General features: G+C 38.8%; 1 protein-coding gene across 1 annotated transcript in view; it reads right to left on the reverse strand.

The window, feature by feature from the left end:
• herc3 (HECT and RLD domain containing E3 ubiquitin protein ligase 3) overlaps positions 1-23288 on the reverse strand; it is a 42331-nt gene that overhangs the window by 10278 nt on the left and 8765 nt on the right. The window contains exons 4-20 of the mRNA XM_017720483.2: positions 22880-22956; positions 22152-22373; positions 20056-20147; positions 18952-19082; positions 18448-18605; positions 15710-15783; positions 14364-14482; positions 12598-12657; positions 9114-9225; positions 7865-8054; positions 7538-7701; positions 5643-5756; positions 5493-5516; positions 5317-5406; positions 4224-4394; positions 3376-3519; positions 192-358 (exon numbers count right to left, since the gene is read on the reverse strand). Coding sequence (XP_017575972.1) covers positions 192-358; positions 3376-3519; positions 4224-4394; positions 5317-5406; positions 5493-5516; positions 5643-5756; positions 7538-7701; positions 7865-8054; positions 9114-9225; positions 12598-12657; positions 14364-14482; positions 15710-15783; positions 18448-18605; positions 18952-19082; positions 20056-20147; positions 22152-22373; positions 22880-22956 — 2109 coding nt within the window. The remainder of the gene's footprint in view (positions 1-191; positions 359-3375; positions 3520-4223; positions 4395-5316; positions 5407-5492; positions 5517-5642; positions 5757-7537; positions 7702-7864; positions 8055-9113; positions 9226-12597; positions 12658-14363; positions 14483-15709; positions 15784-18447; positions 18606-18951; positions 19083-20055; positions 20148-22151; positions 22374-22879; positions 22957-23288) is intronic.

The raw sequence follows: 23288 nt of genomic DNA on the forward strand, positions 1-23288 counted from the left end.
GGCAAGTGTGTGATTATTTAGCTCAAACAATTCTAATTGGTGGGGTATAAGCTTCCATTACTAGTTAGCTATTTGCAAGTTGTTTAAGTACACAGAGTGTGGGGACAACTGGGAACTGGGTTAATTCATCTTTTTTTACCAAGCTATTCCTTTAGGATATCCAACACAATCAATTTTTTTTAGTTGCACACCTTCCCTCCGTAGGAGACAGCTCCTTCAGGTCATCCAGAGCAGGACAAACATCCAAAAGTTTCTTGTAGAGCACCAGAGGAAAGTGCAGGTCTACCACTGTGGAGTTATAGATGGCCAGGCCACAGACGATGCCGATTAAATGGAACCAGTTGTGTTCCACGAAACACTGCAGCACAAACAATTTAGCAGAAAGTCAATACAAATCTACTCATTTACATCAAGTTTTTTTTTTCTTCTAGGTTCCTTTAGGCAGTATGCCTGCTGGTGTCCGTGTAATGGATGGTTACCTGCCTACTAATGATAGGTGTGAGCTGAGATCTACACTGACTGAACACATTAACTCCATGATTAGAATACCTGTATAGCAGCACTCATGAAATCATTTGGAAAAAATTGGTATATCGGTTAGCAAACATTATTGGCCAATATGGACAACTGATGGTTTTAACATTATCTGCAAATATACTGCTTAAACTAGTAATCTCCCAGTGATAGGGCAAGATGATAGGTGGTCTCATAAAATACATATGAAAGCAGAACAGGCAGAGATGCTGGCTACAAAGGAGCCGTCAGGATACTGGCTGGAAAAAATAGGCAGGACAAACAGAAAACGCACATTTTTATGCATTATTTGAGCCAAGAGTGTTTGTGTGTTGTTTTGAAACATTCATTTGGGTTTTAGTTTGGGGTTTATAAGTCTCTGCTCATTCAAAGTGCTTGAAGTCTAGTCTAGTACGAGTGGTAATGCCTGGGGACATTGCCAAGATGGCAATCGAGTGGACAGGCCCTAACCTTAAACTTATCAAGACTTTGGTACAGGTCGAAACGGTTAATATGAACACCCTCATGGTTAAACTGTGAAATTAATAGAAATTAATGGGAATTAATAGAAACCAAAACCTCAAAATATTCTTTAAAATTGTGCGTTTTTGCTGTTTATTTGAACTTACGAATCATATCCATTGAGAACAGAATGATACTTCACAATTCACAGCTGACAAATGACCTACTCCGAAGTTCTACAGGCTTGAAAACTGTGCCCAAACTTTTGATACTCTAGACAGGACTCTAAATGCATGATAATGGTTAATGGCTAATAGCTGCAGTTCTTAAGTAGCAAAGATGGCAAGGAGAGAACACACATAGTCCCTACAATAAGCTCCTGGTGGCTCCTGTAATTGTACATCATGTTTTGTACACTTTATGCTTAACAGCCATGTGGTTTGACCCATCCAGCATGGTAATCACTGTTCCAGGAAAGTGAGCTGATCTGGGCTAAATACCTCGAAATCACAGGCTCCATGACGTGGGGTGTTGTCATTCAAAACAACATTAATTCTATCCTTTTCACCTTTGAAAAACACCCTGTAACAACATAAGATGACCTCAAAACTATTCTGAATTACTCAGCTAGAAATGAGACTGACAGACTGTCAGAGACTGACCGGAATATCCAGCGCAGTCCAGAGTAAACAGACAGATTTTAGCTAATTCCCTCTGTATGTGGGTCCATGCTACATTTTCTTCTCCCTGGTTTATGTATTAGTTTCACAGTTGTCAACATAATTTATAATTACTGAAAAACAATCAGAATAATAAGCCTACAGTTTAAGGTGATGCTTCTAAAGCACTGTGACCATTTTAACTATATTTCAATTATTCTCTAGGTCTACTTAATTGTAACTCAAAAAGGGTCCAAACTCTTTGTAGGAAACAAAGTTTCCCAATCCCATTTCACCCTTTGCCCCCAACACTTAGCCCTACCCCTCTGTTTTGGGCGTAGTGTTGTCCCGATTGTTGCTGAGATGGAGGGGTAGGGTGAAATGTTAGGGCTATGTGGCCCTTTAAACTGAGATTTTTCAGAGGCGCACTACAAATGGAGTGTTATGAGAAAATTCCCAGAATGCCCTGAGAATCATCGGCAAGATGGCTGCACAAGCGGCTGAAGAGACACATAAATGTATTTTCTCTGTTTCTCTGTTAAAAAGCCGCTGTATTGTAAGGTAACCATTGTAATAATGTTTTATGGTCATTTCCTTCATAAGACACATAAAAATCGCTAGTAATACACTGATGTCTCGGTCACTACCTAGCAAAATTTCCCGTTCCACCTTAAATGGCGCAGCAGCTACGTTCTGGTACCTGAGGTTGCCTCACCATTTAAGGTGGAACGGGAAACTGATCATGAAGCTTCATATCACCGAAGAATCCTTGGTGGTGATAATAAATAATTGCCCTTCCCCCTCTTTGAAGGTGTATGATACCCTAAATGCATTTAAGCAGTGAGGAGCTGAACTTTCCCCTCCTCTGCTGTCACTGCAGGCTGGCAAGGTCACTTACAGAGCAGCGCTAGCAGCTGTTAATGAAGTGATGTAGTTTTTTGTTTGTGCCCTTTTTTAATCTGTGACTCGTGGATAAAAGGCAAATGTCAGTGCGATATACCATTATTGCTATAGTATGGAGAACACAGCAGGAAAACGTGTCCTGATTATTTTTTTCAGGCTATTTTAAATATGATTCACCTGTCCTGTCATGTGACACACAAGTGAGATCACCACAGCTGGAGGCGGCATCTTGGAAATGGCCGGAAAACCTCGTCTCGTCTGGTTACGTAAAAGTCACTAACGACAACTGATGACGTATCCGGTTCTTGAAGGGTCGCCCCATTTCATAGGGGGAAGATTTCAACCACTACCTCTTGTAACTCAGTTTTGAGGGGGGGGGGGGGGGGGGATTACACTCGAAAACAAGGCGTAGGGGTAAAAAGAAGAAATGGGATTGGGCCAAAGAGTGAAAAGAGAACCAAATCTGAACAGCACAAATCCACAGTGCTACTCCATCATCAAAGCTTTGGCATCTACCTCAATTTAAATTAATGTAGATTTTCAACAAAGCAGTTGCACATCCTCTTTAGGCCCATAAAGAGAGACTAAGCGTAATGCTAAAACTAAGCAAATTTGATGGGTCTTCCACTTCCACTGTGGGGTGTAAGGTGGAGCAGTGCAGCTTTAATTTAATAAGGCTTGTAGACAGATCTCAGAGTCTGACATTTTTTAACACCACCTTCCACTGCAGGTCAGTGATTTTACAGACGCATAAATCTGCTTGTAAAGATGACTTAAATGACCCGTTTTACAGATGCACTGAGGTGCATAGCTGGACTTTGCCTCAAGTTCAACTCACTTTATCAGAGAACCAGAGCAGGTTGGATTCTGGGTAGTGGGTGAACATGCCATACACTGGATCCATCAGCTCCTTCAGCAAAAGCAGAAAGAACTCTTTGGTGACTCCTCCTGCATCCACTGCCTCCTCGCCATCAAAAATCACCTACAGTTTAAATCAACACATTAATAAGACATATTTTACTCTTTTAGTTCCCCTGTGTGATCAATTCAGCGACATTAACATGTCATTTCTTCCTCTTTGAGAAAAACAGGGTTGCTGCACAATTTTAAAAGTCTAATTAAACGTGTTTGATACCTTTTAAGACGTCAACAAGCAAAAATGAATTTGAATCACACAACAGTGCTCACAAACTCAAATGCAGCATGTATTTGTGTCTTTTTATGTAAAGAGATTGGTTGTAAAGGAGTGGATATGTATTGTATTATCCTGCTCTGTGTGTTTGATTTATTATTTATTAGTCTTGCTGTCCTCTAGTCCTTCATCAGTGGTCAGTTTCTGACCACAAGACTGCAGTCAGCTGGGTGGTTTTTGTAGGCTGACCATTTTAACATGTAATGTATCCTGTTCTTTAGGAGCCATCATATTATTTAAATAGACATGTCTAAATTCAGCCCCCCGCCTCACTATCCAATCAGATTTGAGGCCTTTTAAGTGAATTTGTGTAAAAAAAAAAAAAAAAAACGATTTAAGTAAATACGCTAGGCTGCTAATAAATACTACAGTAAAATTACTTCATTTTTTGTATGTGTATAATGTGACATTTTGGATTGATATGCTTAGATTTTTGGTTTACACTTTTATATATAGTCTCCTGATATTGTGACAATGTCAAGGTGATTACTAACCTTTAGGGGTTTCTTCAGATCCACATCATTGTAGATTGTGAGCTCCCGAAGTGCGTCACTGACTAAGTGATCCCTTCGCACATGGAGCACTAGAAAGGGGTTCTGTGCCAGCAAAGGTTCCAGAGTTAACAGCATGAAGACATTGTGCAGGTTCGCTCCACTCACTGCCATCTAAAAGGAAGATGGTATAAACAGTTCATCTAAAAGAACTTTCACATCTGTTGAAATGACCGTTACCAATTATGTTCACAGTCAAATCTCTAAAATCAAAGGTGAGGTTCTTTATCACTTGGAAATGAAGAATAAAAATGCAATATTTGAGAAGATTTTGAGAAGATGAATAGAACCTCAAACTTAAAACTTACAAAAGACTCTGAAAAGCCTTTATAAAGCTTGAAGTCTGACACCTTCTCACAACAGAGGAGTCACAGACTATAATTTTGCATGGTGTAGCGGCCAATAAGGTGCAATATTCCTTTAAGAGGAAGTCAAGTAGTGTGAGCAGATGTGTAGCACTGCTGTGCGGTAGAGAGATTTTGTGCTGCAGCATAACAAAGACCAATAGACGTTTCTTTTATTTTCTTTTATTTTCACTACAGGGTTTTGGACTGGTTCTCCTTCATCTATGAACAAACAAGTGAAGCAACGATCTCTAGCTTTACATGGCCAATGATAGCTAATATATAACTTGTTGGAATACTGTCAATGTGTGTTTGAGTCACTGGTCAGCATTTAATCCACGTGCTTCGCGTTTCACTTGCTTATTTCTCATCACCAAAGCCCTCCACTATCTGGAAACCTGAAGCTAAACTGACATCCAAACATTACAAGGGTCACTATTTGCATGAGCTGAGACAAGACTAAAAACTTATAATGACATTGAATTTTATAGGAATGTCAAGACACGAAAAGACTGAAAAAGACCACCACACTGACCGCAATCGAGATTATAAGAGCATGCCTCTACTCTAGCGAAACTCTACCAAATGATCTTATTCTGACACTGAAAATTTGTCTGCGATAGTGAAATCGCTTGAAACATCATTTGGTGTAAGGCTGGCATTAGGCTGGCATATGACAGACGTTCTTTTACCTGCATCTGCAGCTCAGCATCTGTCTGCAACATTGTTGTCTTGGCTTGAGCGTTCAATATGAACGGATAGGCACATAACGTGACAGAACTCTGAAAATGAAAACCTCTCATTAATACTTATTTTAAACATGTCAAATGACTCACAAAAGAGGCTTTTCTACTCTGCATCAGCGTACCTGTACTGGAGGAGATCGCATTTTCTATAAAGCAATAAAAAAACAACAGTAGTTACAAAAGATACATGAAAGATAATAGATCAGGCAGTTTACTAAATAGTAAGGGTTTGGCAATAGGATGAAAAAGAGGGCAGGAAAGAAGTGACTTACAATCTCAGCTTTGCTCAAAAACCACTTGAGGTAGTCTTCCTGGATGTCCACCAGACTGGTGACATCAGGGATGTAGAAGCAGTTGTATTCCACATGTTGGGCTTTCTGGTTTACCTACACCAGCACAACACAAGAATTTACAAACTAAATCCTGCACAGCAAAGAAAAGACAAGAATGCATGCCTCAGAAAATGCAAAAAGAGACAAATGTATTCCCTGCAAGGACATGCACACAGGCCATGGTTCAAAAGAAGCTAAAGCTAAAAAGTTATCTATTAGTGCACAGCCATGTGCAACCACAGTTTTAAGAAAAAACCTAGACTTAAAAATCTAAAAAAAGACCAAGTCTGGCATTTTATTAGCATTCTAAAAGGGTCAGATCTTCTCTTTTGACAATCCATATCAAAGCCATTACCAAAACAGACTTCAAATCATCTTAAAAATATAGCCAGCATTAAAAACCTAGAGAAATCATCCATGCTTTTATCTACAGCAGGGTAGACTATTGTAACAGTCTCTTAACCAAAAAGACCATTAAACAGCTAAGTCTCATTCAGAATGCTAAAACCAAACCAAACCAAAAAAAAAAAAAAAAACAGAGCACATTACAGCATTTCTAAAATCTTTATAATGGCTACCAGTATAAAGTTCCAGAACAGACTTTAAAGCACTGCTAGGCTGCTTTAAAGCAGTGGGGAAACCTCAGGGACTTCTAGGCATTCAGAGAAGGCCTATTGATTTCTGGGAACTAAAAAATGCATGTCTGTAATTTTTAGTTATTTTTATTCAATAGAATCATTCTTGAATTCCAACTATGAAGGATTTACAGTATAATTTTTGTTTTGTTTAGGATGGAGACAAAAGGGTTAAATTCTTGTAATGCCTAGTGGAAAGCTGGCCAATCAGGTATAGTCTTTCCTCTGTGGTATCTAGGTAAATAGGAGCTAAGGAGGCTCTCCTACTGTTTAGGAATTCAAGAACTGAAAATAAGTCCTACAGCATTAGATTAACTATCTGCATAGTTATGAAGGGACGGTGTCATCACCCAATCGCATTTTTAATTTCCAACAGCCATCAGAAATATCACTCTAAGCCTTCTGACGGTCCTAGATATGTCACTGACTGTGAACATAAGTAGCAGCCTAATAAAGCAGCAGCAGTTACATTCTGGTGCTGCATGATTAGAGCATAAATCCCGATAAAGGTGTCACTGCAAATAGTAGTTAGTAATGCATTGTAGAAATACATGAAGGCCCATTCCCACTTCTTCCTTTTACCTCTAGCCCTTGTTTTGAAGCGTCACCCTAACCCCTTGGACCAGAGTTAAAGTGTAGTGGTTGAAATCTTGCCCTACCAAATACGACAACCCTCAAATAAAAACAAATAAATAAATATACATTATTTATTTAGCCTCATTAACAGGCTATCAGTGATAGCAGAGAAGGAGAAAGTTCAGCAACCTCGCTGCTGGGCTTAAATTGCATTTAGAGCATGATGTTTTCAAAGAGGGGATATAAGATTATTTATGATCGCACTCTCCTAATTCTTTGGTGATATAAAGGTGAACTTCACTATTCGCCAGCTTTTGAGACGTTAGCGTGCTATTATTATTCTTTGTGTTGTTATGAAGAAAAAGACAAACTATGGTTATCATAATTTTTAATGGAGACAATACCTACTTATATTTGTGGGTTTCTTTGGTCACTCCCGTAGCCATCTTGCTCTTTGTGGAGTGTGCCTCTGAAAAAGCCCTAACACTTCGCCCTACCCCTCTCAACAAAAACTGGGACACCCTTACGCTAGACATGAATGCGCGAAACAGAGGGCCAAGGGCTACGTGGTGGGGCAAGGGGTGAAATGGGATTAGGCCTCAATATCTTGATATTATACTTTACTTTATGCAGTTTCTCCAGCAGTCGTAACGTGGCGCTAATATAGCTCTCCAGAAACACAGGGATGAGGAGGGCTTTGCCACTGGTAAGCAGAAACACCACGATACTCTTATACATCTCCACCAGCCTGGAGAACACTTCGCAGTCGACCAGTGACCACCAGTTATCTACAGATGAGAAAGAAACAAAGATAAAAGCTTCACATGGCTCTTTTGAATGTAACTGTGGTAACTGGAATGTAACTGTGGTAAAACAGGAAACATGTGGTCTTGGAAACGTGTGTGAGAAGAACTGTGCAGTAACCCACAGCTGAAGACGACGTTTTCATACCTAGAACTTTACTGGGGTTGGTGTCCAGTCTGAGGATGGCCATGGCAAGAGGGATGGTGAGGGAGATGTAGTTTTTGGAGTCGTGGAGGGCTGGACACTCAGAAAGGATCAGATAAATGCGCATGGCCTCCACGTCAGGAGGGGAGCAGGGGAGCTGAGGAATCAGCAGGCTCTCAAAGCTCTTGGTGGTCTAAAAACATACAGCCTTCAGTCAGTAGACTTTTTAGAATGGACAGATAAAAAAAATAATAATAATAAATTAATTTAAATCAGTTTATTGGATTTGTTTTGTTGAAGTTTTGTTTTGATCAGGAGGAGAACAAATAATGTATATATGGCAATGTTTTAGAGCATGAGACCTTTGGAGCATTGTTGCTAAACAAATGGCTCCACTGCTGAAGACCTTAAGATGACCCTGAAATGTCTTTATATAAAAAGCTAAGCTGAAGGGACGGCAAACTACCCCAGAAGATTGAGGCCAACGCAGCCACAACACAAGGAGCCACAAACGGATTTTTGATCAAATACACAACCCTGCATGTGTCACACAAAATGAACAATAAATCTAGTTTGGCTGTTGAGCACAAACTCCCTTTTGCTATTAATAGGCGAGCTTTACATGTGATGACTCACTTTTTCAAATAGTAAGTGGCGGGACCTCAAAAGCTTCCAGGGCTGAACAAAGCTCATCCTGAAACTGTGTCTCTAGCCAGATAGCTGCAGGAGATTAGTGGAAAGAAGCAATGTTTCCAGAGCTCAACACCCAGACCTTTTCTGTCCTTGCAAGCTGTGTGTTTTGCTCCAAAACAATTTATGAACACAGCATATTTGGAGGAGCTAGTTAGTATGAGAGAACAGGATGGCTGCATGGTACAGTTTTACATTTGTTTTTAAACTGAAGTCTTGCTTTGGGTACAAGCCAGGTTCAACATGATACACACAACGTAATTTAAGTGACTACCAACAAGATCAGTGGTATTTATTATAAATCTGAAATACCTGTAGTTTTACAGTCTGACCATAAAAAGTGCTTCTGTAATTTGCCAAATCTGGAGATTCTTCAATAATAACACTCCCTTTTCAAATTGACTTCATAGTCAATAGTAGTGCATCAGTGACATCCAGGTTATGTGGGGAACTTGGGGATATTATACATTTAATACTGTATCATAAATTTCCCCCGTCATCCCTACAAATCACATAACCTTCAATGGACGTCCAGCTAAAACAGTGCTTAAGACACAGGTACCTGCTCCAGTAGCCTTGAGTAGGCAGGCTTCATCAATGTCTCAAACAGCAGCCTGACTGAGTTAAGATCGATGCCAGGGACTTTGGGATTGGTTTTAAAATGACCATCATCACTGTACAAGGAGAAAAAAAACATACAAATAACACAGAATATTAACAAGAGGACAATTTATGATAAAGTACCAGAAGAAAACAAAAGCAAAACTGAATTTTTGAAAAGGTCTGAGAGCAAAGATTTGATAGGTTTAGGACGCAAAACCCAAATGTAGCTTATATACACAGAATCTAGAGAACATTCTCCCTGAATTTGACTTGTCTAGCGACAAGTTCTGAGTCCAGACCTGACAGCAACTCCACAACAGACTGCCCAAACCTGACCTGAACCCACTGCTTTAGTAGAAAGAAGAAAATAGGACAAATAAAATTGGGTAAACACAGGCCAAAATCCATTAAATGCAGGAGACAGACTTTGATAACCTTGACTGTAACATTTAAACCTGATTCAAATCCAACAAATATTTGTACAAAACTCAACCGAACCTGACATGCATAGTCTATCACCGTGAATCTGGGACAAACATCTCATACCCTAGTCTGTTGGGCTTTTTTTTTGCTTCTCTCCCCTTTCCACTTGCATTTGTTTGGTTTTTGAAATGTATTCACCATTGGTCTTTGCCCAGAATTCAGTCTTCCTCCTGACCTTCTACGACTTCCACCATTAAAGGCACATTTCCCTGATCATACTATAAAATGGTGTTAATACCTATAAACAATGTTGATATTTGCTGCCTGTGCTGGATGAAGGCGACATACACCGAAACATCACAAGGACTTGAATAAAGAAGTTAATAAAGAATTTATATACGGACTGAGAGTCATGTTTTTGCCAGTCTGTAATGTATATTTTATGAAGGCAGCACCTCCTCTCGAGCTGTTTGAGCCTGACTTTTGCTTTTTTGCATGCCCTACTCTAAGTACATGCCTATGCATGCCTTTGCACACTAAAATTAAATTAAGCATTATAATCTATAACGCTGGATCGTGCCTTTATAGGACTGATGCACAAACCCTCTGTTCCCCATTACAGTGTACAACTGTATTTTAGGGCAGACAAAATAAGTGCTGTGACCCTCCAGGACTAGACCCTGCACAAACCTGCTGAAGGATGAAAGGACAGATAAAAAGATGAACCGGCAAAGTGAGTTCAGGGAGGAGGACAGACCAGCCTGCATCTGTCCCTCTTTATCTCTGTGGCTGCTCCGAAGGGGATCATCTACAATCATTTTCCATATAAACACAGCGGTAAGTTAAGCCATTACGCAGACACAAATACAGCCTGTAGCCACAATGATCAAAGCTCAGGTCAGAGCCCTATTTACAGCACACTGAGATACGGAAAAAATCTACAACCACAATAAATAAGAGCTTGTGGCTGGCACAGATACAAGCATGATGTGATCTGAAATTCCAGTGTGTTTAGACATATCTCGTCTGTAACCATATATTAGGATTGGTGTCACACAAAAGTATTATATTTAAGGTTTATCAGTATTGATAAACACAAAAAAGCTTAGCTGCAAGATAAATAACTTGCTAGATGGTCCATATTGTTTTTAAAGATCAGTTCAAAGTACATAAAACAGTCTGGGTAACATTTACAGTACTGTGTAAAATTCAGCAGGACACAAAAAAAAAAAACCCAAAAAAAAGTTCAACCGAAACATGTTATAGCAGGTTTGTAAGCTATTCCTTTAGCATACTGTACCAGTCCTCGGGGAGCATGGGTTTAGTGGTAGTGGTGGTGGTGGCGGGGGGAACTGCATATACACCAGATCTGCTAAGACATGTTTGGAGTTACTTTACTCTAAACACTACTAACAAACAGTAAAAGTCAAGTCACCAAACCTATCCATAAATACACCCCCAAAACTTCTCTCAACCTGCTCAAACTGCATCCAAGTCTTACTAAGATCATGCAGACTTGTTGATGTGGTTTAGACGACAGAATGACTTGCTGTGAGCTATAGAAACGACCATAACGTCACCATGTAGCTGAACACACAGTCACCCTTCACAGGTGTGGCGTTCAAATCCGACTCCTCTTTGCAGACAGGCAAGTCACGCAGGTGTTATTTCAATGAATAAATAACTGCTTGTCTTGAATTTTTAAACTGAATTAAATATAAACAGTTACAACAGATGAACAAAATCAAGAGCCCATATCAAGCCCAAATCAAGAACACACAAAGCTGAGTTGTATGAGCAGAATTTGGCACAATGTCGTTGTCTAAAGTGGCTACCCACTGTGTTCAGCTACAGGGTGAAGTTTTGTTCATTTTATAATTGACCGTAAGTCATACCGTGTCCTACTACACATCGACGTGTCTGCATGATCTTACTGAAGACCTGGATGTGGTTTGAGAAGTTTTGGGGATGTCTTTACAGAAAAAAAATGAGTGTTGACTTCTAGTGTTTGTTAGCAACATTAGCCCAACAGCTCCAGTGGTAAACTAAAAAGGAAACATTCGGACATTAAACATGTCTTGGCTGATCGATTACATTTGGAGAAGGTGAAAAATTGTGTAAATGTGATTTTTGCACCAAATCGTTATTTTAAATGCAAACTTAAATATCAAGCAATTACTTTAGGAAAAAGCAGTCATACCGAATTTCATCATTACCAGCCAGTGATACTTTAGAAGCATAAGACCCTCTCTATACATATTGCAATCTGACCAGTTAATCCCACTGTGCAGAACACCATGTGGCGTCCCTAAAATCCACACTGTGCAAAGCACTACAAGCCAGCTGACCGCTAGAGAGGACTTGCTTCTCTCAGGCATAATACCATGCAGAGAGTAAATGACACCAGTTGAGGCTTATGTAATCAAATAATCTCTCTCTCAAATGTCTGGCTTGCTTTTTAGTGAAAGAGATTAATGTGAAGTACGATCTAGTGAGGACAGCATTATGTAGATGATGATGATAATGTTGATGATTCCAAGGGTCATTCCCAATCAAGGGATAATCATCTAGTCATGATTCAGCCAAAAGATGTCCTGTTCTTTTATGGACAGGGCAGGGAATAAAAGTCTGGGTTTACATGCGTGCGAGAGAGTGTGTGTGGGCATGCATGCAAGAGAAAGAGAGAAAGAAACACACACAAAAAAAGAGAGAAGCGACTAAACTGCTCATTATCTAAATGCACTCAATAACCCACTGAACCCTCCCCACTCTCCACCCTCCTTCTCTAGGACACATCAGCAAGTTTGGAGGATGACCCCAAGCTTTTAAAGCATTATGGGACAAATGAGGCATCATTGGTACGATGCACGTACCTGCCAGCATGTTAAACTGAATCACAAATAAATAATAAGCTAGTGTGTAATGAATAAAAGCTAGTGCTTGGGAGGGGGTCAGCATTTTTTTGGGTGAAGTATTCCTTTAAAGGGCATAATTCACAGAGATTATTCATTGCAGATTACCTCTGGTCCAGAAAACTGGCGTTCCAACATGCAGTTGAGGACAACAGCAGGATGATGTCACTGCATAAGCAACAAAGAATAAGTCCATAAACCAAACATTTTACATTTGTCCATATGCATACAGTTTTACATATTTAAGATTTTCTTATTATTATTATTTCATTTTTCTATGCAGCACCTCCCCAAATTCTGCACAGTAACTGAAACAAATGAAACAAAATGAAACAAACAAAAAAAAATTATTGGCTGATATTAACAAATTATAAATACATAAATTGTGGCCTATGCAAAAGTTATGGTTCATGTTATAGTATATTTCCCAATATCTTAAACAGACACTGCACTGACATGTGCAAAAATGCCATATTTACTGTAATTTATGCCATTGTTCACTGTAGAGGATGTGCGAAAAGTAATTTGACTGGCTTGACCACTTTTGCGTCTGAATGTAAATAGTTTTGAGAGCATGTACTACATACAGTAGCGCATATCTGAGATTGTACTTCAAAATGTACCAAGCAGGGAGTGTCTCTCCACTTTAAGTTTAGCAACAGAGCTTCAGTGAAGATACCAAAGTTAATAATCACCTGTATGTGTAGTATCCCTACTGGCTACTAACTGAAACATCCACATGTTTTTGTCCATCATAAAAAAAGCACGTTTTATGCAGCCGTTTTATAGACTGATAAAACACCAGCAGATAAAAGATTGATCATTTACAGAATCCTTGCTCTGCCACTCTACAGTAGCGCCGCTGTTCACATGCTTGCATCTTTATGGAGGAACTCCACTCTTTTTTCAAAACGTCCGCATAACTACTCATTAAGACCTAAACACGCTCAGAGCGGTTCGCTGTGAAATACCTCATTCCAGAGAAACTGGCAGAGTCAGAATTTTTTTTTACAACAGTGGTGATAACTAGACATCCAAAAAATGTAACGCCTCTTAAAGTTACTTCACAGAAGGACGCCTGATGTCTAAATGGAATATGCAAGGAGCTGTAATGCAAAATAGTTCCCAAACACAGCTTATTCAGATTTACCATTCTGATCAGAACATATCGCTGCTGTCGGAGCAAACCCAAATCTCCAATATGGTCACTTTACAGGAGAAGCTAAAAAAAGCTTTACTTTAATGCAAGTCAATGGAACCAGAATCCTTTCCAAGTCATTTTGTGGGCCATTTCTTGTGGTCCGTTCATCATAAAATTCACGCACGGTGTAAGGGGCAACAGGCATTTTCAAATTCTGTCAAAAATTGAAAAGTGACAAAAATGGAGAACAGCAGCGATATGTAAACTCAGAAGACAGGTGTAGGGCTGTGTAGACATTATCACCCCTGGTTCTTAAGACCACCACTGTAAAGAAACCAGAATTAATAAGTTTCTCTACAATGTACCAAAACATAGACCGATCTCAGCAACTTTGTTTACATCAACAAAGACTAAGTTACATATACATTTTGAAAAACTGGTGGGATAGCCCTTTTATTAGTTTGGTTTCTATGTAACCACAGCAAGTAATGGAATGTTTAATAATAACAATTTCCTTTTGTGACTTCCCAAGAAGGATGCTTTGTGTCAGTCAAGCGAACTGAATATAAATCACATTAGGTGAGCTAAAAAACAAAAAACATCAGTTCAAATAATCTGGGAAGATGCTTTGCAAAAGCAGCGATATTGCCTGAATAAACATTAGGCATAATAACAGAATCAATGTGCATAAAAGTTCATAGTGAATGACACTCGTGGTGAATAACTCACTCACTTTGTGATACTGGAATCCGAACTGTCGAGGAGCTTCAATCTCCAACTGTTTAGACTCTCATAATTAATCAGAGAAATGCTTTTAGACGTGCTGATAACGCGAAAGTCCTCTGGCCATCTCTGTACACACACACACACACACACACACACACACACAGTTAAGATAATAATACTAAACAATTTCCCACTGTGCACACTGCAAGGCCACCTCACATCAATGTTTAGACTAAATGTATCTCCAAGCACAGATTAAACAGGAAATGCCAAGTCAACAGAGCAAATCCGCTTTTCTGTTTTTGTATGTAATTCTATCAATTTGGAGGTTAGAGTACCACCATGTGGACAACATGAGGTGGTGCAATTACTGGAGAGAGGAGACACTCATTACCAAGGTCAGACCAAAGCACAGAACAGTAATTACATTAGCCCTTAATTAAAGCTCGATCACTGGGATCTGGAGGCTTTAAGAGAGTAAATACCATATGAAATTTCATGCAACCTGTAAGTGGATAAGAGTTTATTACTCATCCACAGATTGCCTTATGGAATTAACCAATCTGCTACAAATATGTACCTTAGTTTAGTTTTTTCAACAAGGGTTTCATTACGATTACTAAGTTTGTTTTCTCACTTGCTGGTCAGGGTTATTACAGTTAACTAAAACTATTACTAAAATGAAAACTAGAGGTGAAAAAAACTGCTTATTAACTTGAAAAATAAAGACAGTTTTCAAGAACACTAAAAAGTACAGCCAGCTGTCCACAGCATAACTAACTAAAAAAAATAAAAAGATAAAAAATAAGAATTTCTGAGAAAAAAGGATTTGTTTAGAACTGAAACTGAAATTAAATAAACACTAAAATACACTACTTTTCAGAAAACAAAAACAAAACTAGAACTATGAATGCACTCTTAAAACTAACTGAAACCAAACTGTCTAAAACCAAAATGAAAAACTACTAAAAAAACAAAAACTAATAAAAACTCAAAACTGTTATAACTCCACAAAAGATGGGCAATAGGACTATATTTTCTCATTACCGTGATAAATAATACACTTTTCTGAATAATCCTGGAAAAAAGAAAACTGACGACTGTATCTTTCTGCATAAATGGTCCTGTTTAACTACAGTTAGCGTAGTACAACAGGTGAAATCCAGTTTTTGAGGGCACTGTTTTTGATTGTTCATTATGCTTCTGTGTAAAATTACTGTGAAACACATTGTGTAGTGTGATGTCATCACATATCGCGATAATTTTTCTGCCACATCACCCACCCTTTCCTGTTACATCTGGTCAAAATAACTACTGATAATATGAGCTAGACTGCACTGTGAAGTGGTGTACCTTGTCATGTGACAGCAAGAGGAAGCTGTGGTCCCCTCCGCAGTGAATCCTGTTGATGCTGTATCTCTCTGTGTCTGTTCCAGAAACAAAATGAAATGGCATCTCTTACTGATCAGCTGCACATACACTTTATTACACACATAATCACTGTATTCACTGTGTATACCATGCCATAATCCTTCAGAATAAGAGCCTTTCCCACTGTCCTCTATTATAGTCAGTGCCCACATGCACTTTAACTTTAACTGGTGAAATCACGTTTTATTGACTTGAAGTGAAAATGACATCCTCTACAGAGGACACTTAAAATGAGCATTTTATGGCTTTTTCTGCCAATTTCAGATCATAATTTCTATTTACTTTGATGAGTTTTACATTGGAAAAAAACTAAAATATAAAATGTCACATCTTTGGCACAGGCCACATTTTTGTTGTTCACCCAATACATTAAATTCACCAAATAAACAGTAATTGTCCATTAAAATGCGTAGAAATATGTTCTCTGTAGAGGATGTGTTAATGTTTTTGCACTCAGAAAATCAACAAAACAATTCATTTGACCAGGGACTGGCATTTTTTTAGCAAACGACTGTACATATTATATATTTTACATTTATATTTGCTGCTCATACATTTAGCTGTACTGTAGGCATGTACTTCAATACTTGACTTTAAATGTACTCGACTCCCATTGCACATTCTTTTTTACTCATCGACTGTTTGTGTGCTCTCTGTTTTCTGTATATTTATGTGCACCTGGCGAATAAAGATTCTGATTCTGGTTTAAAGAGACTGGGTTATCATCAACTAAAAAAGTGAGGCAAAATACATACAATACATACACTTGCAATATCTAGAACAAACAAAAAAAAATGTAAGAATTTGGAAAGTAATTGTGCAGTTTTACATTTTAGTTTCTGTGATGGTCATATATTGCATGCAATGTGATCCAAGCCATATAAAGAATAGTGATTAACAAAAAAAATAACAAAAAAAAAAAAAACACCTTTCTTTTCTGATTATTATATAACTGCTAATGTACAAATGTAAGGTGGCCAAATTGGTTTATTAGCTATCTTTCTACTCACACTGTTTCTTGTGACATGAACATATGATCGTAAAGTGAGCAATCGTGCAAAATGATTGCAATCAGTTTGAATAATAATTACGATCAGGCAATTATGTAATAATTGTGATCTGCCCAGTACCTCAAAAAGAGATTAAAACCTACAAGCTATGGCAAAGTGGCTCAATTAATTCCAAAATCATGCGGAAAGTTCACAGTTAAAAAAAATATGGTCCTTTAAGGGTTCTTCAGTAAAGATATGGTTCTATTTAGAGTTCTATATAGAACTGTTTCATGCTTAATTGGTTATTTGCATGGTAAAATGGTTCACCAGATGGATGGAGAATGTGTTGTATATGGTTCTATAAAGCACCAAAAAAAGGGTTCTTCTACGGTTATAAAGCAGCCACTTCTTGGTGGTATATTGAACCCATTTTAAAAAAGTTCTACATAGAACAACATGGTACACATTTTCAATCAATCTGAAAAACTATTTCATCATGGCAAGAAACATTGAACCATGAAATGATTCTATATAGGACCTCTGATTCTAAACAGAACTATTACTTTTACTAAAGAACTCAACTCAAATCCTCCCTCGTCTAACCTGAGTCACGGACGCCTAAAATGTCTGAGTCAAGCCCTGCCATCTGTTCTCCTGAGTGTGGCAGGACTTCGGTCGAGTTTCTCCCGCAACAAGGAAGCACACTCCTGATGCTGTCCCTCCAGCTCTCTGCCCTGGAGCTCCTGTCTGCAAACAGCACACCTACTGCCAACACTGGTACTGCAGGCTTGCAAATGTGGTCACGGGTGCCAAACTCAGCCTGCAGAGATTAGCGTTTCACCCCTTCTGACAATCTGATTTTGACTCCTGAAGGACCTGCTAATTAGCTGATGAGTTGAATCAGGGGTGTTAAATGAGGTAGATGACCCTCCATAGTGCTACAATTTTCTAGAACTGAAGAAGTGCTAGATGTTCTCTATTGTAATCAGGACTGGGTGATCTCGATTACTGATTCTGTCTAATATATAACAATGCAAGCGATGTGATTTTAGTTCATATGATTTTTAAATCATACTATAAACATTAACTCTTCTTTACAAAATACATGGTCTGAGTAACTTAACATCTTAAAAAACTAAAAAAGTAGAAAATTACTTCACTTGTCATTGTAATAGTTGTTTCTGCAAATGTGCATTTATGAGCTCCTTCTAGTGTAGGTTCAACTTGCGTGCTAGGAGCTCCCCTTACTGGAGAAACTTAAGACTGCAACAAGCTCTAAATGAGTCATTTCCAAAGCTGTGCCCACATGCATTACATACTAAGAAAACAAAGGTGTTTTCTGTTGACATTGTGGATACCCTCTGGAATTCAGCTATAAATGCCTTTGGAAAACCATCTAGCATTATACTTTAACATTTGAAGCACCAGGACACCCACAGCAGGGACAGTGGTAATTTACTTAAAGGCATAATGGCTTTTTATAATAACTATTATTATATGACCACCAATAAGTGAACAACACAAATAATATAAAAATGCTACTTACTGTTCCTTTACTTTGTGTCAAATTAAAAGCAGTGCAAATAATCAACACTGGTAATCCTAATATGGATGCAATGAAAAATAACCAAGGGTTATTTCCAAAGACTTCCTGTCTAGTTTACTAACCTGCTGTTTGAGTGCTGCTGAGATATGGAGGCTGAATATTTCGGACAGGCATGGGGATCTTGGCATGTCCTCTGGTTCCTAAGCCAAGTTGGCCATGAGCATTGCAGCCAAAGGCGTAAACCAGGCCAGTGGAGGGCACAAACGCCAAGGTGTGGTGCCTGTGAGAGATATACCCACACACAATGGTATGTGGTCAAACCACAATTCTCTCACGTCATTCCTCTGCAATGAGTACAGCCTATCGATCATTACAAAGATGTGAGCTCATATCACAAATAACTGGCAAGTCAGAAATTTACGCTTATGTAATGACTTCTCCACAGATACACGCCACATGTTTAAGATGTCTGCTGTCTAAAGACAGATGCCGTGTTCAGGACCTCCATTAAACCCCTCCCATGCTGTACATATTCAGCAAAAATAAAGGCACCTAAAATATTAAAAGGACTAAACTAAGATGATGTAGTCATGTAAAAAGGAATGCATTTATGATATCAGACTTACTTGCCACAAGCAATCTGAGACACTTCTGTGCCCATGAGCTCCAGAACCCTACGTGGCAGAGGCTCATTATTGGTGGAGTCATGTCCTAGCTGTCCTCTTGACCCATTTCCAAATGTGAACAAGCCTCCATCCTGCTCAAACACACAGCAGCAGAAAGTCATTGCGTGGTCATCCAGATATTAATTGCTAAACACCACATGAACATTATGACTTTCTACATCAGGGTGGCAAAGTCAGGAAAGAAATGAAACAGGTGAAATTACAGACTTACTGTAACTAATATCAATGTGTAATAGAAGGGTGGTCTCAGTGTAGCATATTTAAAGAAGAGATATTACCATCCATTAAAAAAAATATATACGACAAACACTGATAAATGTACAGCTTTAAAAGCACACATACATGACACAAGCACAAATGTGTAATAAATCATTTTGAAATGGCAGATTTAAAGGAGTTAAAGAGACCATCACCAATGCCTCTATATGTATTGCCAGCAAAACACTGGTGAAAACCTACAGACCACAGAACTACACAGAGATTTTTGCAGCTCTAACTCACCTGAACTGAGCTCATCATGAGCTGACTAATACTAAACGCAGTCTTATGACCCTGCAGGGTCCATTTTAAGGATCCCAGAAAAAAATTTTCAAACTAGTTGCCAAAAAAGTACATAGGCCTACATTTTGGTATTCTCAAGAAGATATTATTGAGATTTGAGGAAAATAATTTCAAGATTTAAGAAATTCTAGATCTAAGAAAAACATTTCTTAAAATCTCCCATACCAAAACCACATCATCATTACAAGAGAGTGGTTGAAAGACCCAAGGCATGCACACACACCAAGTGACTGACTGGTGTGGTAGGCCATAGCCTGTAGCAGCATCTAGCAGCATCTAGCAGCTAACCAAGCAGCTAATTTTTACTTATTGCCTTTATTCAGCTCAGACAAAGTTGCTGGAGTTGTAGAACACCTCTGTGGGTGTCACCACCTTCTAAAAAGAATCAAACTTTTTAAGGTTCATTTTTGGATGTGCATTAAATGGCAATGAGACCGAGAAGCTCCAGCACAGGTGAGATAGGAGAGGTTTTGAGAGCTGTACCTTGGTGAGAGCAGCCGTGTGCTCCTCTCCACAGCTGATGTAGACCACTTTCTGGGACCGAAGGAATTTAATATGGCAGGGAACGGCCCGATCTGTATGAGCAGGGAGAAAACCAAAATTAAACACCTGTAAAACATGTTTATGTGGATGCAGTAGTTCATGAGCACACATAACAGATTTTAGATTCATCAGCAAATGCAGTATTCAGGGCAAAGGAAGACAAGCATAATGGGGTTTTGAGAGCAGTATCGCAGGAACAAGGGGGTAGTGTACTTCTCACTAGCCAGGTCTGGAGGAAAAAAAAAAAGGATAAAAAGAAAAGAAAAAAAAAAACATTTTACAGAACAACTCTCTACTGTCAGGCAACACATTTATCAAGCACAGTGCAGGCTGCAGTACACAGAGGCCATTCAGAAGCTTTTTTTTTTTCTTGTGCTGACTGAGCAGAGACACTCACTACGTCTGTCCAACTTACACTCAAAGTGCACTAGTACCTCACATTCAACACCTGTTCAGGCCATCTTTCATCATTTTTAATACTCGATTACAATATATTCTGGTTTTCTGAGTTTTGATAGCCTGGAATAGGCAAAATGCAACTTCAAAACTGTAATGCAACATTAAAACATGCGATCAAAGATTTTTAGACAATGATTTCCGTTATTCAGCGGAGACGCTCTCCTGGACTATCAGAATAATCAGGATTCATTGATATTTTAACAGTAGGGAAATGAAACATCAGTATTTAAATGAAAAATCCTGTGTTCCATGTATGTGTTCATATCAATTGTAATCTATTTTCATATGTCTATTGTTTTAACTTTCTACTGCTCACACTTAATATTTTGACACTTGGTGTCTGGTCATTAAAATGTGCATAGATGAATATATACACGTACAAGAAGGTCCAATATACAACACTCACTTAAGTTGTCATAGAGATAACTGCATCTCTACTGGGGAACCCGAGATCAGATTGCATCACGAACAACATGTAGCTGATCACAACAGCAAAAATTATTGTTTTTATAGGCTATTTTCTAGACATTCTGCATTTGTGAGCTTAAGACAAACCAACTGCAACCTCATTTCCAAAAAAGCTGGGACACTGTGCAGAGCGTAAATAAAAATAGAATGCAATAATATGTAAATGATGCAAACCATATTTTAAAGGAAAATACTACAAAGACAATAAATCAAATGTTGAAAGTGAGCAATTTTACTGTTTTTTGAAAAATATATGCCCATTTTGAATTCGATGCCAACATGTTACAAAATTTGGGACTATTGTGTACCGTGTTCACCACAGTGTTATCACCACGTCTTCTTTGAACAACACACTATAAGCGAGAACTGTGAACTTAGCACAGTAGAGAGACCAGTTGTTGTAGTTTTGAAAGTGAAATGTTTTCCATACCTGACTGTTATAGGATCCAGGACTCTTTCAATACGGTGTAATGCTGGCGTACTACATGCAGAATGTGGTTTGACATTGTCTTGCTGAAATAAGTAAGGCCTTCCCTGAAAAAGACGTTATCTGGATGGCAGCATATGTTGTCAAAACATGTACATATCGTTCAGCATTAATGGTGCCTTCACAGATAAGCACGTCACCAATGCCATGTGCACTAATGCACCCCTATACCATCATAAATACTGGCTTTTGAACTTGTGCACTGATAAAAAAACTGAGTGGTCTTTAGCCCGGAAGACAGTGTCCATGATTTCCAAAAAGAATTTCAAATGTTGATTCGTCAAACCACAGGACATTTTCCCACTTCCCCTCAGTCCATTTTAAATGAGCTCAGGCCCAGAGAAAGTGTCAGTGTTTCTGGATCCTGTTTTTATATGGTTTCTTCTTAGCATTTTAGACTTTGCATTTGTGGATACAGCAACAAACTGTTTTCACAGAAAGTGGTTTTCAAAAAAAGCAGAAAAAGGCACTGCAACTTGTGACATGATCAGTGGGAAATTCTGGCACACTGTTTGAGGTTTATTATTACATGAAATTAAAACTTGTTCCTAGATCACCGCTCCTGCTCTGACTGTGTGACCACACGCTTTTAGCTTATTCCTTACTCATCTTGAAAGCTCACCTTGCTCGTCATTGAGGCCCAGCTGCCCAGCGCTGTTCCTGCCCCATCCGAACACGGCTCCAGAGAGAGAAAGGGCGAAGCTGTGGTCTCCCCCGGCACTGATCTGAGCCAGTGGGATCCCACACAGAGATTTGAGGGGCTGAGGAGACAGAGAGCTGGGCTCACCTTTCCCCAAACCCAGCTGACCACTGGAGTTCTGACCCCACGTGAACAACTGACCATCTGAGAGAGGAACCAACATCCCATATTAGTGCCAGTTCATTGTTCACATTAAAAAGATTTATGCACCATTTGAAAACACCAGCTGCCCTTTACATTGTGAGTGTGCCTACAGGAATTTACTTGAAATAACTTCAAATAAAGTGTCAGTAGATTAATACACACTAAAAATGAGAACCTTTTTTCCTTCTCCTATTAAGTTATCTTTTCAGAGATATGGGGTTGTTATGACAGCAAGGACACCGATCAATCGAGTGCATGTAAAGGCCAGCACCCCTACACCATGCAGATTTATCTGCTCCAACAAATCACAGCTTACAGATCCGGATAAAAGAGTCTGATTACCAGCTGGTGAATTCAGCTCAGATGTGTACAAAACAAAAGTACTAAGCCATTTAGCACAGGCTTTAGAACCAGAGATGGAACTGTCTGTATGCAAGGCTGGAGAAAAGATTAAAGAACACATTTAATCAAAAAAAGTGGAACAAAACTGAAGCGGGTTGTCTCACCTTTAGAAAGTGCTATGCAGTGCTGGTTTCCACACATGACTTGAGAGATTCGATGCTCACAGAGTTTTTTAATTAACCTTCACAAACGAAAAGAAAAACAAAGCTGTTAAGCTGTCAGAAGAGGGTTTTCCATTTTACTTTTCACATGGTTTTTGAAAATGTGCATCAAAGTATATTGCTAAATATACACTTGGCTGAGGTGGAAAGGTTGTTAAAATTTTTGTTCACAATGTTAAAAGTGCAACTATACATCTTACCCAACCTTAAAAATAAGGCTGTTTTAAGAAGGGTTCTTAAAAGAGGACAAGATCCCAACCGTTCACTTCTATCTATGTTTATAAACCATGTTAAAACTTGCAGATATCAGTCTGGTGTTCAACTTGAGAAAAAAAGAAAAGAAAAAAAAAGC

The sequence above is a fragment of the Pygocentrus nattereri genome, chromosome 5 (assembly GCF_015220715.1).
Source record: "Pygocentrus nattereri isolate fPygNat1 chromosome 5, fPygNat1.pri, whole genome shotgun sequence".
Classification (NCBI taxonomy): domain Eukaryota; kingdom Metazoa; phylum Chordata; class Actinopteri; order Characiformes; family Serrasalmidae; genus Pygocentrus; species Pygocentrus nattereri.